This window comes from Nicrophorus vespilloides, unplaced genomic scaffold, assembly GCF_001412225.1.
Source record: "Nicrophorus vespilloides isolate i.1.1-1 unplaced genomic scaffold, Nicve_v1.0, whole genome shotgun sequence".
In the NCBI taxonomy this organism is placed as follows: Eukaryota; Metazoa; Arthropoda; class Insecta; order Coleoptera; family Silphidae; genus Nicrophorus; species Nicrophorus vespilloides.
Window position 1 is genome coordinate 558,994 of NW_017100089.1, and position 17,983 is coordinate 576,976.

Below are 17,983 nucleotides of genomic sequence, written 5' to 3' on the forward strand. Positions count from 1 at the left end.
TTCTCTTATTCACATATTACAACATATTATTACAGTCGACTTATATATCAGCATAAAATGTAAATAAAATGCAGTGCAAAATCTTCCTGTATATAATTTACAATAAATGTATATAATATATATATAATATAAGATAGATATACATAGATATATATGTTTTGTAAAGAGCAAGAGAAAGAGATATAATATTTGTTTTCATGACCTATCCTATTATTATTATTTTTACAAATAATACCTAAAGTTAATGAAATGATTATTCTTCTCTTTATATATTTTTTTTCTTCTTCTTCGTCTTCTTTGGAACTTACACACTTTACAGAGTGTTTACATGTAAAATTGATTGAGTCCCCTTATGCGTGTGTTCGTTACTTCTTCTTTTTTTTTTCTTCTTCGTTCGCAACAGTTGTTCATGGTAATTTTTACATAGAGTGATAAACATTTACTTAATTTTCTCAATACATCTTTTTCTTTTAATATTTTCATATAAAAAACGTTGATTTATTTACAATAAGTATACAAATAGCTCGTAATTCTTAGGGGGCCAAAATTAAATGGTGTACCCTAAATACAACAGTCTTATCAGTTCTTCATTTCTCGTATTCAGTTTAAACTTAGTCTATTGCTGCGATCACCGATGATGGGGAAAAGGTACCATCACCAAAAACTTTACCAGATCAATGGGAATGCCTATCGGTTGAGGGCTGCCATGTGTTGGACGCCGCAGCCGCAGTTGCTCAAGTACACGCGACTCTGGTTCTTGGGAATCCTCTGGGTGGGCAGACCGGAAAGCCCTTTTACGTACGTATAGGTAACAGGAGACCGGAGGATCTTCTTCGGCGGCGTCTTCTTCGTGTTTTTCCTCTTGTCCTTACTGCTTTCCTTGCTGCTGTTGTTGCAGCTCTTCGAGCGGACGTTCACCGTAAGGTTCTGGAACACTTTGCGGATGCTCTCCGCGGACGTGGAGTGCGTGTGTCTCGGCCTGTCGCTTCCCGACTCGCTCGAACTGCTCGAGTGATGCGGAGATACGGACCCCGATCCTCCGGAGCAGCTGTTCTCGAGCTTCTTCCTGGAGCAGTGCGTCGAGCTGGAGGAATCCGTGCTCGATGATCGACTGTCCTCTTCGCATGTTAAGTCCTCTTGGGATCTTCTGGCGAGTTTCCTGCTGATCGCTCGGAACAAGCGGATGCCTCGCATCTCCCTCGACGGCGATGGTGTCAACGGGGAAACACTTCGGCTCTCCGGCGAAATCGTCATCAGCATCATCGCGTTTTCACTCACTGACATGTTGATAGATTGTTTACGTGTCTTTTGATCGGACGCTTCAACTTCTTCACTAAATTAATAGGAGGATGAGAAGTAGGTCTTTCTGATCACTTTGTATTTACGTGTGTATACGTTTTGCGTTTAGGCTGTATGTGGGGTTCGCAGTGAACTGGAGTTGCGATTCCCGCGTTCACCCTTATATAGGGTGCTCAACGTGCGGCCAACGACGACGCGCAAGTCCTCACGTGAACTTTGCAAAACCCTCGTTGATTTATTTTCATTCGGTAGGTCTTCACGTATAATTCAATAACACCTCTCTCTTTCTCTGTCTCTCTCCACATCCCACTACAACTTTTAAGCTAACATTTGATTACATTCAATACATTGCAAATATCAAAAACTTTACTCATCTGATTTCAGAAAAAAGATTCAAAATAAGAACTTCAAATATTTTTTTAATTAAAAAAATCCAGTGTTTTGATTTTAACGTGTTTCTCCTTAATTAGCTATTATTATCATTCTTTTCATTATTAAATTTAGAGAAATTTCTACTTGCTGTTTTATCGAGATTAAAGAACAATCTGTATTATTAGAGCTTTTAATACATAGAGAAAATTGTGTTTTATTCAAATCATTTGTTAAAAAAAACAAATTAAAATTGTGGACAATTAATCCAATTATTTATAGATTTACAAATATGCGCATCATGTAGTTATTATATAAATCTGAAATATTTATATCAATTGATCAAGTAATGGCAAAAAAAACTACACATGTCAGTCAGAGTAAAGTTGATGTTTGACAGCAAAAAAAATGATACAACTTTATTCAGTTAGTATATAGATGTATGACTTTTATTACATGGCTTATATATAAAAATATGATATTCATACATATTTAAATGTTGAATTAAATAGTATTTACATTACAGACATTACAATCAATATACGAAAATGTTATTGTCAATAGTAATATGAACTTTAAATGTTCTAAGAGTAATGTAGACATGCTGAAAAATCGTTATATACAATAAAAAAAAACAATCTGAACACAATAAACTTGAGGTTGTTGGCTTCCTGTAAAAGCCGTAGGACAATTGATATTTTGCACGCATGTTTCCATCCATCAACCCTCGCGATATGTACATTTTATTTCTCTAAAACTTCTTTTATTTACTTCTTCGTTTCGCTTTGCTTTGCTTAAACAAATCCGCAGAAGAAAGTGCGAAATTCCACAATGGATTGCATACGGAAAGTATTGCATTATTCACTCGCTGGAAGCCCTGGGATACTCGTGGCTTTTGTGCGAGCGTTCGAATGTGCAAGTCTGGATTGGGTGGTGAAGAAGAGATGGGCTGTTGAGGGGTTTTGCGGTGCGAGGTTACGTTGAGAGAGGAATGGGGTTTTGCAGGCTTTGGTAGAGGGGTGAAGGATGCGGTGACGGCGAATCCTGCAGGATGCGGCGGGTCGACGACCCACGGTGAACTGCATTGATGATGCTCCGATGCTGCTGCTGCTGCCGCTGCTGCCACTGCAGAGCCCTTCTGGCCCATCCTACCCTACGCCTGCTCCCGTTCCAATGCATGCAGTTCGCGAGTACATTTTCACGATGTGGGTCACATGAAAAATTCAATGCGGACCCAGAGCGTAACGAGCAAATTCTGCACATTAACTCATCCGACCGACACACACACACACACCTACCCATAGAGAAACGACCCAAAAACTGTTAAAACTGGGAAGAAGTTAAAAGTGGATGAGGGAAAAAAAATGGACGAACACGATGCAAATGTAGGCGGAGCAACGACCCCGCAGTTATATGAAAGTCCATGAAACCGTGCATATTTGATTATACAATTACAAGTTTCACAATTGCAACTGCGAAAGCTTCAAAACTAATTATAAACATTATATTAATAGTTAATTGTTTCATTAAACATTTCACCAAAAACAAATACAGAATTTTAATTTATAAAAATGTTATAATATAAATTCTATTTACTGTCATTTGTGTTTGACATGACATTTAATAATTAATTTGTAAAATAAAAACAACTACAATTTATGATATTTGACAACTATGAATTGATGGTTATGAATGGAAATAACCTTATTTAATTAGATAATTTGACATTAATATTTAAAAATTTGCTGAAAAGTACTGAAAATGCAAGTTTGATACTAAAACTGTTAAATAATTATTAACATTTGGCAATAAAAATTTGAACTTACAATGTAAATTTTATTTACTGACACATGATTTTGATATTGCCATGACGTTTGACAACAGGAGTAATTGTTATTAAATGTCAAAAACGTCATTTATATAATGAAAAGAAAATTATATTTGAAGTAGAATAGTAAATTGAATTTTTAATTTGAATTTTGTAATATGTGACTCAAGAATAGTCAAATATTTATTTACAAACTTTAATTCGAATTACATGTATTTTTCGTAAAAACGAAACTCATCAAGTAAGTTGTACAGGTACCTGCAATAACGTGCAGAAAAAGAAAGTTGTGAATCTGAAAAGACGTTTCACGTAAAGAAACAAATAAGCACCCATCCTTTCTTTGTTAGAATAACCACACCAGTTCTGGTAATTTTATACCTGGAAGGGTAAACATTAAATAATTGACTTAATCATCATTAGTATTTAACTATATTTTTTACAATTTGGAATCCACTTCAAATTGGCAAAGCTGTCAAACGTAACTTTTTTTTTAAATTAATATATATATTAATATCAGCTGTTACTTCAGGACTACCTGCCAACTATCCAAAATGATGTAATGTGAGGGTTGAAAAAAAAAACAGTGGTTGAGAAATACAAAAAAAAAAAAACTTTATTTTGTGAATTGCCAGAAATTATAATTTTGGAAAAAAAAAATGTGTAAAAAGCGAGAGAGATGACGCTGATAGAACTGTAAGCATGTGTCAAATTAATTTAGTGGTTGAGAGTAACTCGTGCATGTGAGCTGTGCGTGAGATGTTAATTAGACGACGAACGTTTCGCAACCTTTAGGATTGTTTGTCAAGTACGTGGTCGGAACATCGAGGATCGCGAAACCCTTCTAAATCCTTCCACTTATCGCGGAATATAACATCTGGATTGCTATTCAATATCACGTGTTTGCAGCACCGAATTGCGATGTTTTCCTTATACAAATCGACGTTCAATGACAACATCAACAGCACTCATCACATTACACGATCAAAATGATTTTTTTTTCAACTTTATCTATCTGTAGTTAACTTGTAATGAAAATATATGGATTTATCTTAATTTAAGGCACGGTTTCACTCATAATATATTTGTTATATTACAAATATCTTTCAAAAACTCTATTACATTTGATCATCTTATCGATGGCCTCCATCAATTGTGGAAACAGCTTGTTTATTACTTCAATGACCTTATTAAAGGCCATCGAGAAATAGTGAATCGAACGTCTCTTAAGACTGTTCAGATAATTCTGAAGTTTGGTCGTTTCCAATAAGCCCATCACCCTCAATTCTTCGTTCCAGCGCGTATAAACTGCGGTCCTAGGATCACCGTCGATTTGCTTCATGTATTGTTTGAGGATGCAAACGAATTTCTTACACTCCATCCGCAAGTAGACCAAGTCCAAATTCAATTCCTGTATAATGTCGTTCTTCGACATCGTCCTCCATTTGTTCAGGGTAGTGTAAATATTCGTTTGCGACGTGATCACCTTTTCCTTCAATGTGTCCAACGGAACGGTCAAATTCTCAACTGTACCAATACTGCATATTTCAATTACTTCCATCTTGCAATCTTATCCACCTTATGCTAAACTCGGGACCGAACTGTATTTGAAGACCGACAATTTAACACTGGTCAAGTTGAAACTTGCAACTTTAAGCGACCATTTGGACATAAAGTACCTGCACCGACCCTCAGTTACAATTGGTGTACTTTTCCCAAAAATTTCTAGCAAATGCCGTTACCGAGAATTTTGGTAATAAAGGTTTTTACTTAATTGAAAACTTACCTACTACATAGTAATTACTATGAATTACATCACAGATGCAAACTATTTCATATTTTTGATATTTTATTATCGTAACTACGATCAAATGTAAAACAATTACTACCTATGGGTCAAAATGACCCGTTTATTAAATATTTAGAAAATACAGTAAAATATTAATTTTTATAATAAAAACAGATTAATTCTTATTATTTAATGAATTTAACATCATTTAAAACTGATATTATTTCTCTAGGTATTTTTTTTTTGAGCAAGTAGAACAAATTGGCCTTTTGCATATATCACAAAACGTTGCTGTTTTGTTGTCGCTCTTGCTTGGACACAAAATATACCTATTTCTTTTCCTACTTGTTTTATCAAAAAATACTTAGAATTCTTCTTTAGAACACATTTGCTATAGACTCTACAATAAAATAAGCATCTCTCGTCGCGTCTATTTTGCTCCTATCGAAAAGTGCACTAGAAAATACTGGAATAGAGAGAACAATTAAATTACAATAAAAAGCGAATCAAAACAAATATCAGATAGATCACTTTGACCCATCCGCAGTACTTACAGGATAATAACGATTTTTTTTTAAATTCTTTAAATCCGCAATTTATTACATATTTACCATAAAACCTAATCTTTGATTTTTCAATTATTTCAAATTTGAAGGATTTCAATTTATATAAAATATTTTATCAGCACAAATTGATTTTTCGTATAACTTAAATCAAATTAATATTGTTTTTAGTAGTTTTTCTAATATTTATTAGTATATATTAATATACTAACATCTACTTGTAATTATTTCATTTATCATACAATAAGCTTAAACGTTAGAAAATCAAACTTTAGAATTATAAGAAAGAAACCTAATATTGTTAAAAACGTATATTTTCAATTGGAATAATATTATTATTTATTGAAATTCGCATTTTCCTTCGTTTTTTTTTTAAATAGTAAAATTAAAATACAAGAAAACATATTGCGGTTTCGATTTGTACGGATTCAATATAGTACGGTTTGAAAATTTCAAAACAAACTAAATTTTAATTGAGAAAATTATGTTTTTTGTATAAAAAATGATGATTTTAAAGTTCTCGATTAGTACGGTTTCAAACAGTGCCGGATAATGTCGGAACCGATTACCAATTTTATAATATAATTTTCTGTCTATGTAGAATAGGATTAAAGTGTACGTCATTGATGAAATTTCTCTTTGTACAGCTATAAACATGAATGAATGGGACACTATTGAAGCGTATTTTGTATTGAAATTAATAGCGTTTCTAAATATACTAAAGGGAATAATATATTAATTACACGTTGTCGAACAATTTCGACGTTGTTGCGTTCGCACGCGTTCATCCATTAATCGCACAATAATAGACGAACTGAAAGGGAAACAACAAATGAACAACATTTGCGTTCTTCGTTAATAAACGAAACGATAATTAGTGGCAACTACGTAGTCATCCGTTTATTGCGTAACCTCACCTCAGTGTTGTCAAACACGCGCCGAATTTAATGCCCTTTCAGGTGCTTCTCCTGTAAAGCCCCAAGACTTCCCCACTCGACGATATCATTATTATTTTTTTTTTATTATTGTTCGCGTCGGGGAAATGCGGAAAAATGAGCGCCCGTGCGTGATGGAATATTTCAAAGCCGCTTTCCCACATCGCCGGAAGAAGAAAACACAGAAAAAAAACACAGAATGGAAAACTTTTTAAATAAACTCTCGAGAAACGAATGAATGCATCCTTCGCAACTTACTCATCTCATACCATACGTGCTTATTCATAAAATCTTATATATAAAATACCTCTTATACGTAAAACTTCTTAAACATGAAACTTTGATTATGCTTTATCAACGTTGCTTATAAAGAAAATGTGTTAAAAAAATAATATTTCCAACTTACTAATATCTAACAAGAAAGTTCATATAGTGCGGAATCATTATAGTACAGTTTGAAAAAACTACTTTTTATAAAATGAAGTCTCTTTCTGTGATGTTTATTTTTATGCGTTTTTTAAGTCCTCAATTAATCCGGTGAAACCTGTTACACCCACTATTCCTTACATTTGTTAATCAATCACCATTAGAATTGATTTGAAATGAGTCTTTCATAATATTTTAAAATGCGCCATCTATTATGTAAAATTTGACCGAAAGACCGTCTATTGAAAGGCCGACGTTCGAAATCCCGACTGTGTATTTTATTATTATAATTTCTACAATAACATTTTATATTATTCTACTATATTTTAATAGGTAGGACGGATACTAAAAAAAATATTTTTAAGACTTAGGACGATGGATCTTTTGCCCGATTATTAATTGTTGTTATTTATTCTTAATAACAATAAATAATATTAATTATTATTGTATTTTTTTTTCGTTGACTTATTCATTATAAAACTTAAGAATAAGAAATATTCTATAATAAAATTAGTTTATGTTATTAACAATAAATAACAAAAATTAATAATCTTATTAAGTTTTAGATGTCGGGATTTCGATATAGTCGGGATTTTGATATATTCGGGATTTCGATACAGTCGGGATTTCGAACGTCGGGATTTCGATACACTCGGGATTTCGAACGTCGGGATTTCGATAGACGAGATTTCGGTTGTCGGGCTTGCGATTGCCACCGGGTGTAAACTTATAGAAATTTTGGAAATCGTCTTCCCGCTCACATATAAAAAGTAATCTCAGAAAAAAGAATGGAATTATAATAACAAAAAGTTTGGAAAACGGAATATATACACATACTACAAAATACTTGTAAAGTAACATGTCAAGTAAATATTTACAAACATTAATACAAGTGTGTACCCGAAGATTTGTAATTAATTTGTACTTAAGAATGTGAATCGATGTTGGTAATACTGTCTCAATTTTTAAATTAATTAATTTGATTTAAAATTAATTTATTACTTATTAATTAATTTCTTTCTACTTACGGTAAGATTTTGATTCACTTAAATCTGTTATTTTGTCGCTTTGTTAAAAAACAATGTTTATTATATAAAAAAGAGCATCGATATTTTGAAATTAGCATGCCGTGCTGGCACTTGTACCAACTTGAAATTAGTTATGTAACTTCATACAGTTGTTTTGTGTCACGTTGTTGATTAGCAATTTGCGTAGTAACGCGTTGTTACCATCTTTAGCACATTGACATCCTGATTTACAGTAAATAGTTCAAATCAGTTGACGAATTGCATCAGACCAGAGACTAACTTAAATTGGTTGAAAAACGTCCAGGATTAAGCATTAAAAGGTAAGGTCGACAAGTTTATTAAATTTCAATCAGAATTATAAATACTATTTTTGAAGAATTTTGATACACAAAACAATGTGTTCTGTTAGGTAACTAATTTAAAAAAGAAGAGAGTGCTTAAAGTACTATTGCTTCTCACATTCTTTATTAGATTTGATACTTAATTAAAAAAAAAATACAACGCAAAGTATATATTTCTTCTGCTTGTCATATTTGACAATCATATTGTTGTATACGTTTCATACGTCAATTTAGAGAAGAAACAATGGTTTTACATTACAAACCCGGATCAAAGATCACCTGGATCAAAATACAATATAGCAAAAGGGCGATTTCCATTAGGACAAAATACTTAATAAGTGGGTCGAGAAGTTTCGAATATAAAAGACAAAAAAAAAATAGCTCCATATAGACTTGTTACGCAGTTCATTTTAACATCATCAATGTTTGTATTGTGCGGTAATTGAGTGATGCAATCGGGTTAAATAAATCGGACAAACCATGAGCTTGTCATCTGCAGTAGCGGCGATTTTTATTTCAATTCTCTCTTGCTGCTTGCTGCTCACTGAAAACAGAGAAACCGTTTGAAACTAATTATTGTGGAACCGCGAAGGTTGCGCAACGGTCGCCGTATTTGACAGTCGTGTCAAACACACAGTTTACGAACAGCTGATGTCCAATTATTTATTGAATGCGGGTAAAAAGGGAAAAACAGAAAAATTGAATTTCGATCGGTTAAATCATCGCTTGAAATAAATCTTTTAAAAGTGTTTATCACGGTAATGAAAAGAATAATAATAATATGGTAGAAGATGAGAGAAACGTCCGCATAAACAACAAAGTAATTAGGGCTCGTCCTTAACATCGGAATTTGTAAGTCTTCCACAACATGTTTTCTTCGCGTCTAATTAAGTACACATTCAACATATAAACCGTTTAATGTAGGTCATTTTGTAACGTTCTATGAATATCTAAAACAATATTTATTATGTCAATTCAATCTATTATTTTTTTACTTTTCAATTTTTGATAACTAAATTAAAATTTATCACTTATGAAACTATGCTTTGAAGTACGTTCCATATGAACTCAGTCAAGAAGATAACAAAAATAATAATTTATTTATAAATAATTTTATCTTTTAGCCAGTTTATTTGTTACAAAAATATATGAATAAATATTTCATTTAAAATTATTAATAGTTTTGATTTTTTTTATAATTTTTTATTTATTATCAATTGAAATATATTTAGACAATCTATATCGATTAAATTCTAATAGTTACATAATATTTTATTGCCGTCGAATGTCAATTTAATGATAGCAATAAACAAATCACAAAACTTTATTTTTGAAAACAATTGAAATGGAACAATAGGAAATAAGTTGATAACTGAAAAAGTTATATTTAAAGTTGTAGACTGCACTTTATTATTTAACAAAACATGACCTAATCCAACATATGTAAACTTAAACCTACAAAGTGTTGTTTGCAAGTACAAAGTTATTATCAGTTAATAACAAAGTCATGTTGACCAAACATTTATATGCATTTGAGATAAAATAAAACGATTTTTGTACGTGAAGTGTAATTATCGTAGTAAATATTGACTCTATAAATCTATAGTAATCTTATTTATGGAATGCTGCAGTGCCAATATGAAATGAAACAAAGATTTAGATTTATGCAAAAATGTAAATTATTCATCTACAATTGGTACACACAACATACACACAAATTGCACATGTTATTAATATAAATTTTGGCTCATAAATATGTTGTCTGTTTTGTTCCAGAAATACTTTGAAAGTGTAACTTGAATTATAAAAAATACAATACAATTAATTTTTACTTTTATGAAGTTATTAATTTACTATGAGGATACTTGTAGATAAAATACAATGTTCTTATAAAATCTTATCTAATTATATTTTTTTCAGTAAATAATTGGATGATACGCGCGCATCAAAAACAACTCTCGATAAACAGCATTACGCGAGAGACGTTCGAGAGGTCAAGAACTTGATCGTCAACGTTCTGTGTTCGTAATTAAAGCGTGAATCAAGAGCGCATAATGGGCTTGAGGTGTTTATTATTTATTTGGTTGGCGGCGAGTGCAGTATCCGCGACGACGATGCCCGTAATTGGGATTTTGAGCCAGGAGGCTAAATCGCTGCAAAAGTACTTCCCTGATGTTCAATATCACAGCTACATTGCAGCGTCTTACGTAAAGTACATTGAAAGTGCCGGAGCCAGAGTCGTACCCATATGGTAACTATAAAATATCAAAATATAATAGTTTCGGTTTGTAATGAGTGTAATTTTAGGATAGGACGAGATGAGCAGTATTATAGCGATATAGTGAATAAAACCAACGGGTTAGTTAGTTTGATGCAACTTTATTTTGGTTTGTTATAAGTAAAGTTAAGAATTCTGTTTCCGGGTGGTGCGACTTGGTTTTACGATAAGAATGGATATGCGGACGCAGGTGAGATGATCTATAGAGCGGCGATCGCATCGAACGAAGCCGGACGTTTCTTTCCGCTTTGGGGTACTTGCCTCGGGATGGAGCTCATCTTTCACGTGGAGTTGGACGGGGTGAACGTTCGAGCGGATTGCGACAGTCACAAAATATCTTTGCCCCTGAAATTTGTCAGCGGTGAGTCGTTTCGCAACAAATTAATCAACGATCGTAAAAATACGTATTTCCAGATTATCGTCAAAGCCGTATGTTCAGAAACGCATCGGATCAGGTGATTGACGTGTTGTCGAAAGAAGACGTGACTGTGAACAGCCACATGTTCTGCATCACGCCGACAAACTTCACCAAGTTCGGGCTGGACAAGTCCTTCAAGTACATGTCAACGAACGAAGACGTTAACGGGTTGACGTTCATATCATCCTTCGAATCTACAAAGTATCCCTTCTACGGAGTGCAATTCCATCCCGAGAAGAATTCCTTCGAGTTCGTCCACAAGCAGGACAGTTACGTGAATCATTCGAAGGACGCTGTAACCGTGGCCCAGTACTTTGCCAACTTCTTCGTCGAACAAGCGAGGAAGAACGAGAACTCCTTCCCGACGCCGCAGGAGGAGTACAACCATTTGATTTACAATTTCCAAACGGAATTTCTGGCCTCGAAGGGCGCCTCGTATCAGCAGGCCTACATGTTCACGCAAGCAGACAACGAACGACGATGAATCGATCGATTACTATAAATAACTTTTGTTCAACATTTCATCGTCGATTTATAATTCGATGTTTGTGTTATGCAATACATTTTTTTGTTCGCTTTTCGTTCGATTATTTATTTTGTCACATCACAATAGTGATGCTGATGGTGACGATGGGGGAACGGATGCTATTTTACTTGTTGTCTGTCGTCGGTAAACGCGTCCGTCAGATCACATGCCCCACGGCAGGAACATGTGAAGGCATCGTTCGTTCCTATAAACACGCATTGAGGTGAATAACGTGTTTCCATATTTCTAAAAATTATATTGAAAAAGTATAAATGTGATCAGCTATAAATGGACAAGCGATTCAATTATATTAATAGCAAAAAAAATCATAGAAAATACCTTGCATTTAAATTTGAAAAAATATTAAAATATTTTCTTATTTATCTCAATAACCATACGTAACACAGCCACCAAAATAATGCTCCAACTAAAGATCAAATTATAGTCTTTAATAGCCCAGAAATTCCTAAATTTATAGTTGTCTATCAGAAAAGTACGTCAACTGTCCATCCTTTGAGATACCAGGTTAATTATTCTTTCCTGGTAATTTTCTAGAATATTATAATAATTCCTCACTAGATATGTTCAAAGTTGGTACATTGTGTGTTAAACAAGAAGAGTTAAAACAAAATTTGTACCTGTAATTAACTGTGAAAGTTGAAGAAACATCATTTAAAAATATCAATTTACATATAAATGAAATAAGATGACTAGAAACTTTATTTTCTAAAACATTACTTAAATAATTATTATTGACTAATATCGACAATTAACTTTAATTATAAATATTTTTTCTATTTAAAATAAATATTGTTATTTTACATCAATCAAGTCAATATATTTTTTTTAATAATCAAACTTATCTGTAAATAAATACGTACTGCTTAAAATATTTTTCAGTCAATAATCATAAATTAAATATTTTCTTCCTTCTCGATATTTATTTCTTTCCTATTTTCTTCCTCGTTGAACACATAGATCTGCTGCATATTGCCACCTAGTAGAGAGTAAAAAAGTGGGTTGTAGTTGTAAATTAAGTTGCGGTCCTCCTCGTCGACGCTGGAAAAGCTGTTCTTGTTCTCCCTGGCCTGGTCTACGAAGAAGTTGGCGAAATACTGCGTGACTGCGACGGCCTCCTTGCTGTGGTTCACGTAACCCGCCTGACTTGCGACGAACTCGAACGCGTTCTTCTCCGGATGGAATTGCAGTCCGTAGAACGGATATTTGATGGATTCGTATGAAGAGATGAACACCAGGCCGTTGAGATCGGTGTTCGTCGATAAACACTGGAAGGATTCGTGCAAACTGTATTCGGTGAACTTTTCCGGTGTTATGCAGAACCTGTGGCTGTTCAGCGTCACGTCTTTGGTTGATAAAATGTCTATTATATCATCGGAGGCGTTGGAAAACAGCTTGCTTTTTTGATATCCTTAAAATATTAAAGAAAAAAAGATTAATAGATGTAGTTGGCTGAAAACATTTAGATGGCAACACTGTCTTCGACAGTACTGTTTACCAATTAGAATTTTATTTTGGAATTTATTTTCTTCTATTGACACTACTTTGCCAGTAACTTAAAAAAGAGTACTGCAGTTAAATTGTGACTTTGAAATACAAAATTAACAATAAAATGATGATAACAAATAGATGGCAGCACTTGTATAAAAGATTGAATTTTTTTTTTATAGATGCAATAGCGACGTGATCATTAATTACAAATACTTTATATAAAAAATACATAAATTAGTATTACATAATGTATTACATATCAAAACCGGTTAGAAAAGCACCCCAATATACTAGCTATGAATTAGTTAGACAATAGTGGTACCTCCCATTGACTAAAACGGTATTACACTCTTGATCTCCCTTATAGATTTTTAAATTAATATTTATTTATATTATATTAGGTAATTTGGATGGTTTTCAATGGGAAACTATTCCGTTCAGTGTTATATTATGTTACAGTTCCAAAACTATTTACTCGTTGCCAGCATTTGGCAGATTGAGAATAATAAATTAATTTTTTTAAAAATTCATAAAATACTTTAAAATTTTAATGTTACAAAATTACCAAAATTCGTGTAAAAAAAATGCCAGTATTGTATGGTAATACAATTAATAATTTATTTTGACAAACTTCTCCAATATTGTTCTTTTCAAATGAAATAAATCGGTTGCTAAATGAACGGAATTTTAGAAATATCAAAAATATTGACTAAGCTTTGTTAGACAAAATACTTGCTTCAAAAGTAAGTCTATATCAATCAGACTAATATTAATATATAATACAGTAAAACGCTGATTATCTGTGGTAACTTGGGAACTTTAAAGTACGGATTATTGAAAAACACGAACAATACAAACATCGTTCTTAATATCTATGTATTAATATACGAAAACCACATTTGTAATCATTTTAAAAGGTAATCTGTAATTTTAATAGTTTTCAATTTGGTTTGGCAAAATTGTAAACAAATAATTTTATTGTTTAGCTTGCTTATAAACCACGGTTAACCCGAACCACGGTAAATTGAGACCTGGATAATCAGCGTTTCACTGTGCTCTCTTCATGCTGAATTTAATCAAATTTGATTGGTTCATTGATTATTCATTGCTATGGTTGCATAAAATTAGGAATGCGTTAGCTTGGTAACGCATAAACAATCAAATTCATCTCTCACCTTCAACAAAATGCAGCGGTAACGACACCCTGAAACTGTCGCAGTCCGATTGGAGTTGTTGATCGCGCTTCGCCTCCAAGTAGAGCATAAGCTCCATCCCCAAACAAATCCCTAACAGAGGAAAATGTTTTCCGGCTTTGTTCTCCTCGACGGCCATCTCGTAGATGAAGCCGCCCGCTTCCCCGTAACCCTTCTCCTCGTGGAACCAGGTCGCACCGCCCGGAAACAAAATTCTGCTTTCATCATCATCCAACAATGATCCAAAAACAAAGTGTTTCGCACACTTACCCGTTCGTCTTCTTCACCACCTGGCGATAGTACTCCCGATCCCTGCCGATCCTGTAACCACACAGACCATCTCAGTAAATAAACCCGAATGATAAGTTCGTTCTTGCTGATTGTTTTCACCAGATCGGGACGACCCTCGCTCCTGCACTTTCGACGAACTTTACATAAGAGGCGGCTATGTAACTGCGGTATAATCCCTTCGGCAGATTCCTGGACTCCAGAGATATCGTCTCTTGACTCAGAATCCCTATGATCGGCATTGTGCAACCACTGATCGCAACACAAACTCAATTAACGCACGTTCAAACAGTATTCGATTACGATGACATAAGCATACGTGATATTATTGAAATCAATTTAAAAAAAAAAAATAAAACAAACAACTTACGCTCTGCACATCTTCAACATCCGAAACACAACCCTTTGAAGATACATTAAACCTAATTTCTACAACACTTATTAAGAATAATAAGAACATCTACAATGGACAATATACAATATGAGTTTGTATAGAACGAATTTCAATAAAAATATTTGTACGCTTTATCACAGAACTTTGAAACTTCTTTGTTTTCCTCTATTGTACAATTAATTTTGTTGATTCGTTAGACCTGCAATTCTCTTCTTATTTATTAAAACGCATTTGTCACGTATCCATCAAACAAAGACTTAGCTTATGGGAAAATACCCAAAAAACGGTTAGAAATTATCACAACACAAACTGGACCCTGTTCGATACTTAAAAAAAAAACTTAGGTAGAAAAACGTCTCCCACCAAGTCAAAACTGATTTCCTTTCCCCGAAAACATACTCCCACCCATCCCCTTTCCGAAATGGACATATTTTGTGTATAAAAATTTAGTCTTAGTTTGTGGCGTTGATTATCGAGGGAAGAAAATTACTCCAAATCTTTAACTGGAGAAAAGTATATTCGTAATTTGTTAAAACAACACTTGTTTTAGTTGATTTCTACAAAAAACATTGATTTTATTAATAAACTTACTTAAATATTGTCGCGGCCTACCATTTTTTTTTTATCATCTATTGTATAATTACATATATATTTGTTAAGTCTACCACATAATTAAGAATTACATATTATATTTCATGTATCCATCAAATACACAAACTGATACTTGTTCGTGATTGTTTAGAATAACATGTGGAATATTCCGAAGAACGGATACACATTAAATCTTATAGTTGCGTCTATTTTATCAACACTCAACAGCCTTCTTCCGCCCTTAAATATTTGGATATGGTCATAAAACTTAGATAAAGAAACGGTTGTATTTTCCACAAGGTCAAAACTGATTTCCTTACCTCCCACGCAGCCCCTTTTTCAAATGGATACGTTTTTGTATTATATAAGACAATCTTAGTTAGGCGTAGTTAGGGCCTCGAACAAAGAAGGCTTAGTTGGAGGGTTGAAGTGTGAATATGGTCTTTCTTGGAGAACACTTGCTTCGTAATTATTAACTTAAAATAATGTAACTTTTAGTTAATAATCCATGAGATCAACTATTGTTCAATAAAAACTCTGATATGTGTAATAAAACTACACAACGACACAACTACGAGATAATCCACGGTGTCCAGAGATTCCTTAATCCCGGGACACGAGAATATATTTGTACCCCTTTAAGATACATTTATGCTTTTCCAGATTTAATTTAAAAAATTATACAAATAAAATGAATATACTAATGTTATTTGTACAGCAAGCAACAAATAATTTTAATTTGCATATAAAGTTAGATGTGAAATATTTCTATTTGATGGAAGAAATAAACGCATACTTGATTTCAACACAATAATATGAATCATTCGTTGGATACGAAAGATATGACATACTAATGATAATACTTAGATAAATAATCTTCTTTTATTAAAAATAATTAAGTTTATTTATTAAATTTAGTAATAATGACAATGACATTACGTTTTTTTGTTTTCAAGGCTTTCTCGAAAAGTAATTTTAGTCTTTAATTACTGCCTTACGTAGCAACTCCTTTAATTCAGCTTTTTTGTTTGGGAAATTATTTTATAAAGTTAATGTACAACAAAAAAAAATATAAGAGAAATTCGGATTCCTTTTCAAAAGATTGCACTAACAATTATCGTCAGTTATTTATTCTGATCATATATATATTTAGAGAGAGTGAGACGAGTTCCTACCTTTCGCACATAACAAATACACTGGACAACAGCTTACAATAAACGTATAATGAAAATATTCACGAGCTGCGATCGCACCGCGCTTGACAATCCTACTATTATTGTTTGCGATGACTTATTTGTGGTAGCATATCAGACTGGTATCAGGATGCATCATAAATGTATAAAAATAAAACACATATTTTTAATGAAAATTTCAAAAAAAAAAAACTTAATTACATGTTTTTTGTTTTAAACATAAATTTTTAAATTATGAATAGAGGAAATTTTCTTGTTTCGGCTTTATCTAAAGTAATAATAATAATACTCTTTATCTGCAATCATTTATAATCTGCGTTTATCAGTTCATTAAGAACTTTAATGACGTAAACCAAAATCTAATTATTTTTTAATACAATTCGACCTTTCCTTTGTGACATGGTTTAATAATACAACTTTTGACCTACATTTATTTGTGCATCAATTTAAATTAATTTAATTGAATGCATTTCAAACTGTAAATAACAATTTTATTATAATTGATAATTTTTGTTTTCTAATGAATTTACATGGAAATATGTTATTATTGGGTTTTTGAATAATTGCATTTTTTTTTGTTAAATTAATTTATTTTGAAAATATGTGTGTAAAATCTGAAGTGAAAGCAAGCTCCATCTAGTGGTTAAAAGTACAAAATATATTGATTGATTGCTGTGAGCTTTGGTTGGTAGTTTGGATAAAAAAAAAAGAATTCAACTAAATTGTTTAATGTTTACAATTAGGATTTAGAACTGAAAATGGCTACTAGTTATGTAACAAATGAAATAAAACAAAGCTAATTACTTTATTGCAGAAAATTAAATATAAATACAAAAAAAAAAGTGATTAGAACGTGCACTAATTACAATTGTTAATAGCTATGTTTATATTGCATTTACATTTACCATAAAATTGCACTAATGTAAAGTAATATCTTTCTTTTTTTTTTGTAGTGACTTCCAGAAAAAACTGATGACGTTCGGATTCGAAGCTAACTTCGTCGCCATGCAAAATAACT

The 17,983-nt window shown here is 32.6% G+C and overlaps 3 protein-coding genes across 5 annotated transcripts; 1 reads left to right on the forward strand and 2 right to left on the reverse strand.

The window, feature by feature from the left end:
- Window positions 1-291: 291 nt before the first annotated feature.
- On the reverse strand, window positions 292-1,414 carry LOC108567523. The gene has a single exon (XM_017928034.1). The coding sequence runs from the start codon at window positions 1,282-1,284 to the stop codon at window positions 688-690; it is 597 nt and encodes a 198-aa protein (XP_017783523.1). The 5' UTR covers window positions 1,285-1,414; the 3' UTR covers window positions 292-687.
- Window positions 1,415-8,482: 7,068 nt separating this feature from the next.
- Window positions 8,483-11,851, forward strand: LOC108567519 (gamma-glutamyl hydrolase A-like). 2 transcript variants are annotated; one of them, XM_017928031.1, is made up of 5 exons: window positions 8,483-8,554; window positions 10,496-10,826; window positions 10,883-10,933; window positions 10,985-11,214; window positions 11,268-11,851. In XM_017928031.1, the coding sequence occupies exons 2-5, from the start codon at window positions 10,630-10,632 to the stop codon at window positions 11,753-11,755; spliced, it is 966 nt and encodes a 321-aa protein (XP_017783520.1). In that variant the 5' UTR covers window positions 8,483-8,554; window positions 10,496-10,629; the 3' UTR covers window positions 11,756-11,851. The 2 variants fall into 2 exon arrangements, with proteins under 2 accessions (XP_017783520.1, XP_017783519.1); XM_017928030.1 differs by lacking the exon at window positions 8,483-8,554 and adding an exon at window positions 9,321-9,427.
- Window positions 11,852-12,684: 833 nt separating this feature from the next.
- LOC108567547 (gamma-glutamyl hydrolase B-like) lies at window positions 12,685-17,942 on the reverse strand. Of its 2 annotated transcripts, none has more exons than XM_017928086.1 (5): window positions 17,871-17,942; window positions 14,890-15,039; window positions 14,770-14,820; window positions 14,482-14,714; window positions 12,685-13,226 (listed from the first exon to the last, which is right to left on the reverse strand). In XM_017928086.1, exons 2-5 carry the CDS (start codon window positions 15,027-15,029, stop codon window positions 12,712-12,714), a joined length of 939 nt encoding a protein of 312 aa, XP_017783575.1. In that variant the 5' UTR covers window positions 15,030-15,039; window positions 17,871-17,942; the 3' UTR covers window positions 12,685-12,711. The 2 variants fall into 2 exon arrangements, with proteins under 2 accessions (XP_017783575.1, XP_017783574.1); XM_017928085.1 differs by lacking the exon at window positions 17,871-17,942 and adding an exon at window positions 16,948-17,037.
- Between the last annotated feature and the right edge of the window lie 41 nt (window positions 17,943-17,983).

Coding starts and splice junctions, on each gene's coding strand:
- LOC108567523 (XM_017928034.1), bottom strand. CDS start 1,284: ATGTCAGTGAGTGAAAACGCGATGATGCTGATGACGATTTCGCCGGAG.
- LOC108567519 (XM_017928031.1), top strand. CDS start 10,630: ATGGGCTTGAGGTGTTTATTATTTATTTGGTTGGCGGCGAGTGCAGTA. Junction 10,934..10,984: donor ATAGTGAATAAAACCAACGG/GTTAGTTAGTTT, acceptor AGTAAAGTTAAG/AATTCTGTTTCCGGGTGGTG. Junction 11,215..11,267: donor GCCCCTGAAATTTGTCAGCG/GTGAGTCGTTTC, acceptor ACGTATTTCCAG/ATTATCGTCAAAGCCGTATG.
- LOC108567547 (XM_017928085.1), bottom strand. Junction 14,821..14,889: donor GCGAGGGTCGTCCCGATCTG/GTGAAAACAATC, acceptor GTGTGGTTACAG/GATCGGCAGGGATCGGGAGT. Junction 13,227..14,481: donor ACCGCTGCATTTTGTTGAAG/GTGAGAGATGAA, acceptor TAATATTTTAAG/GATATCAAAAAAGCAAGCTG.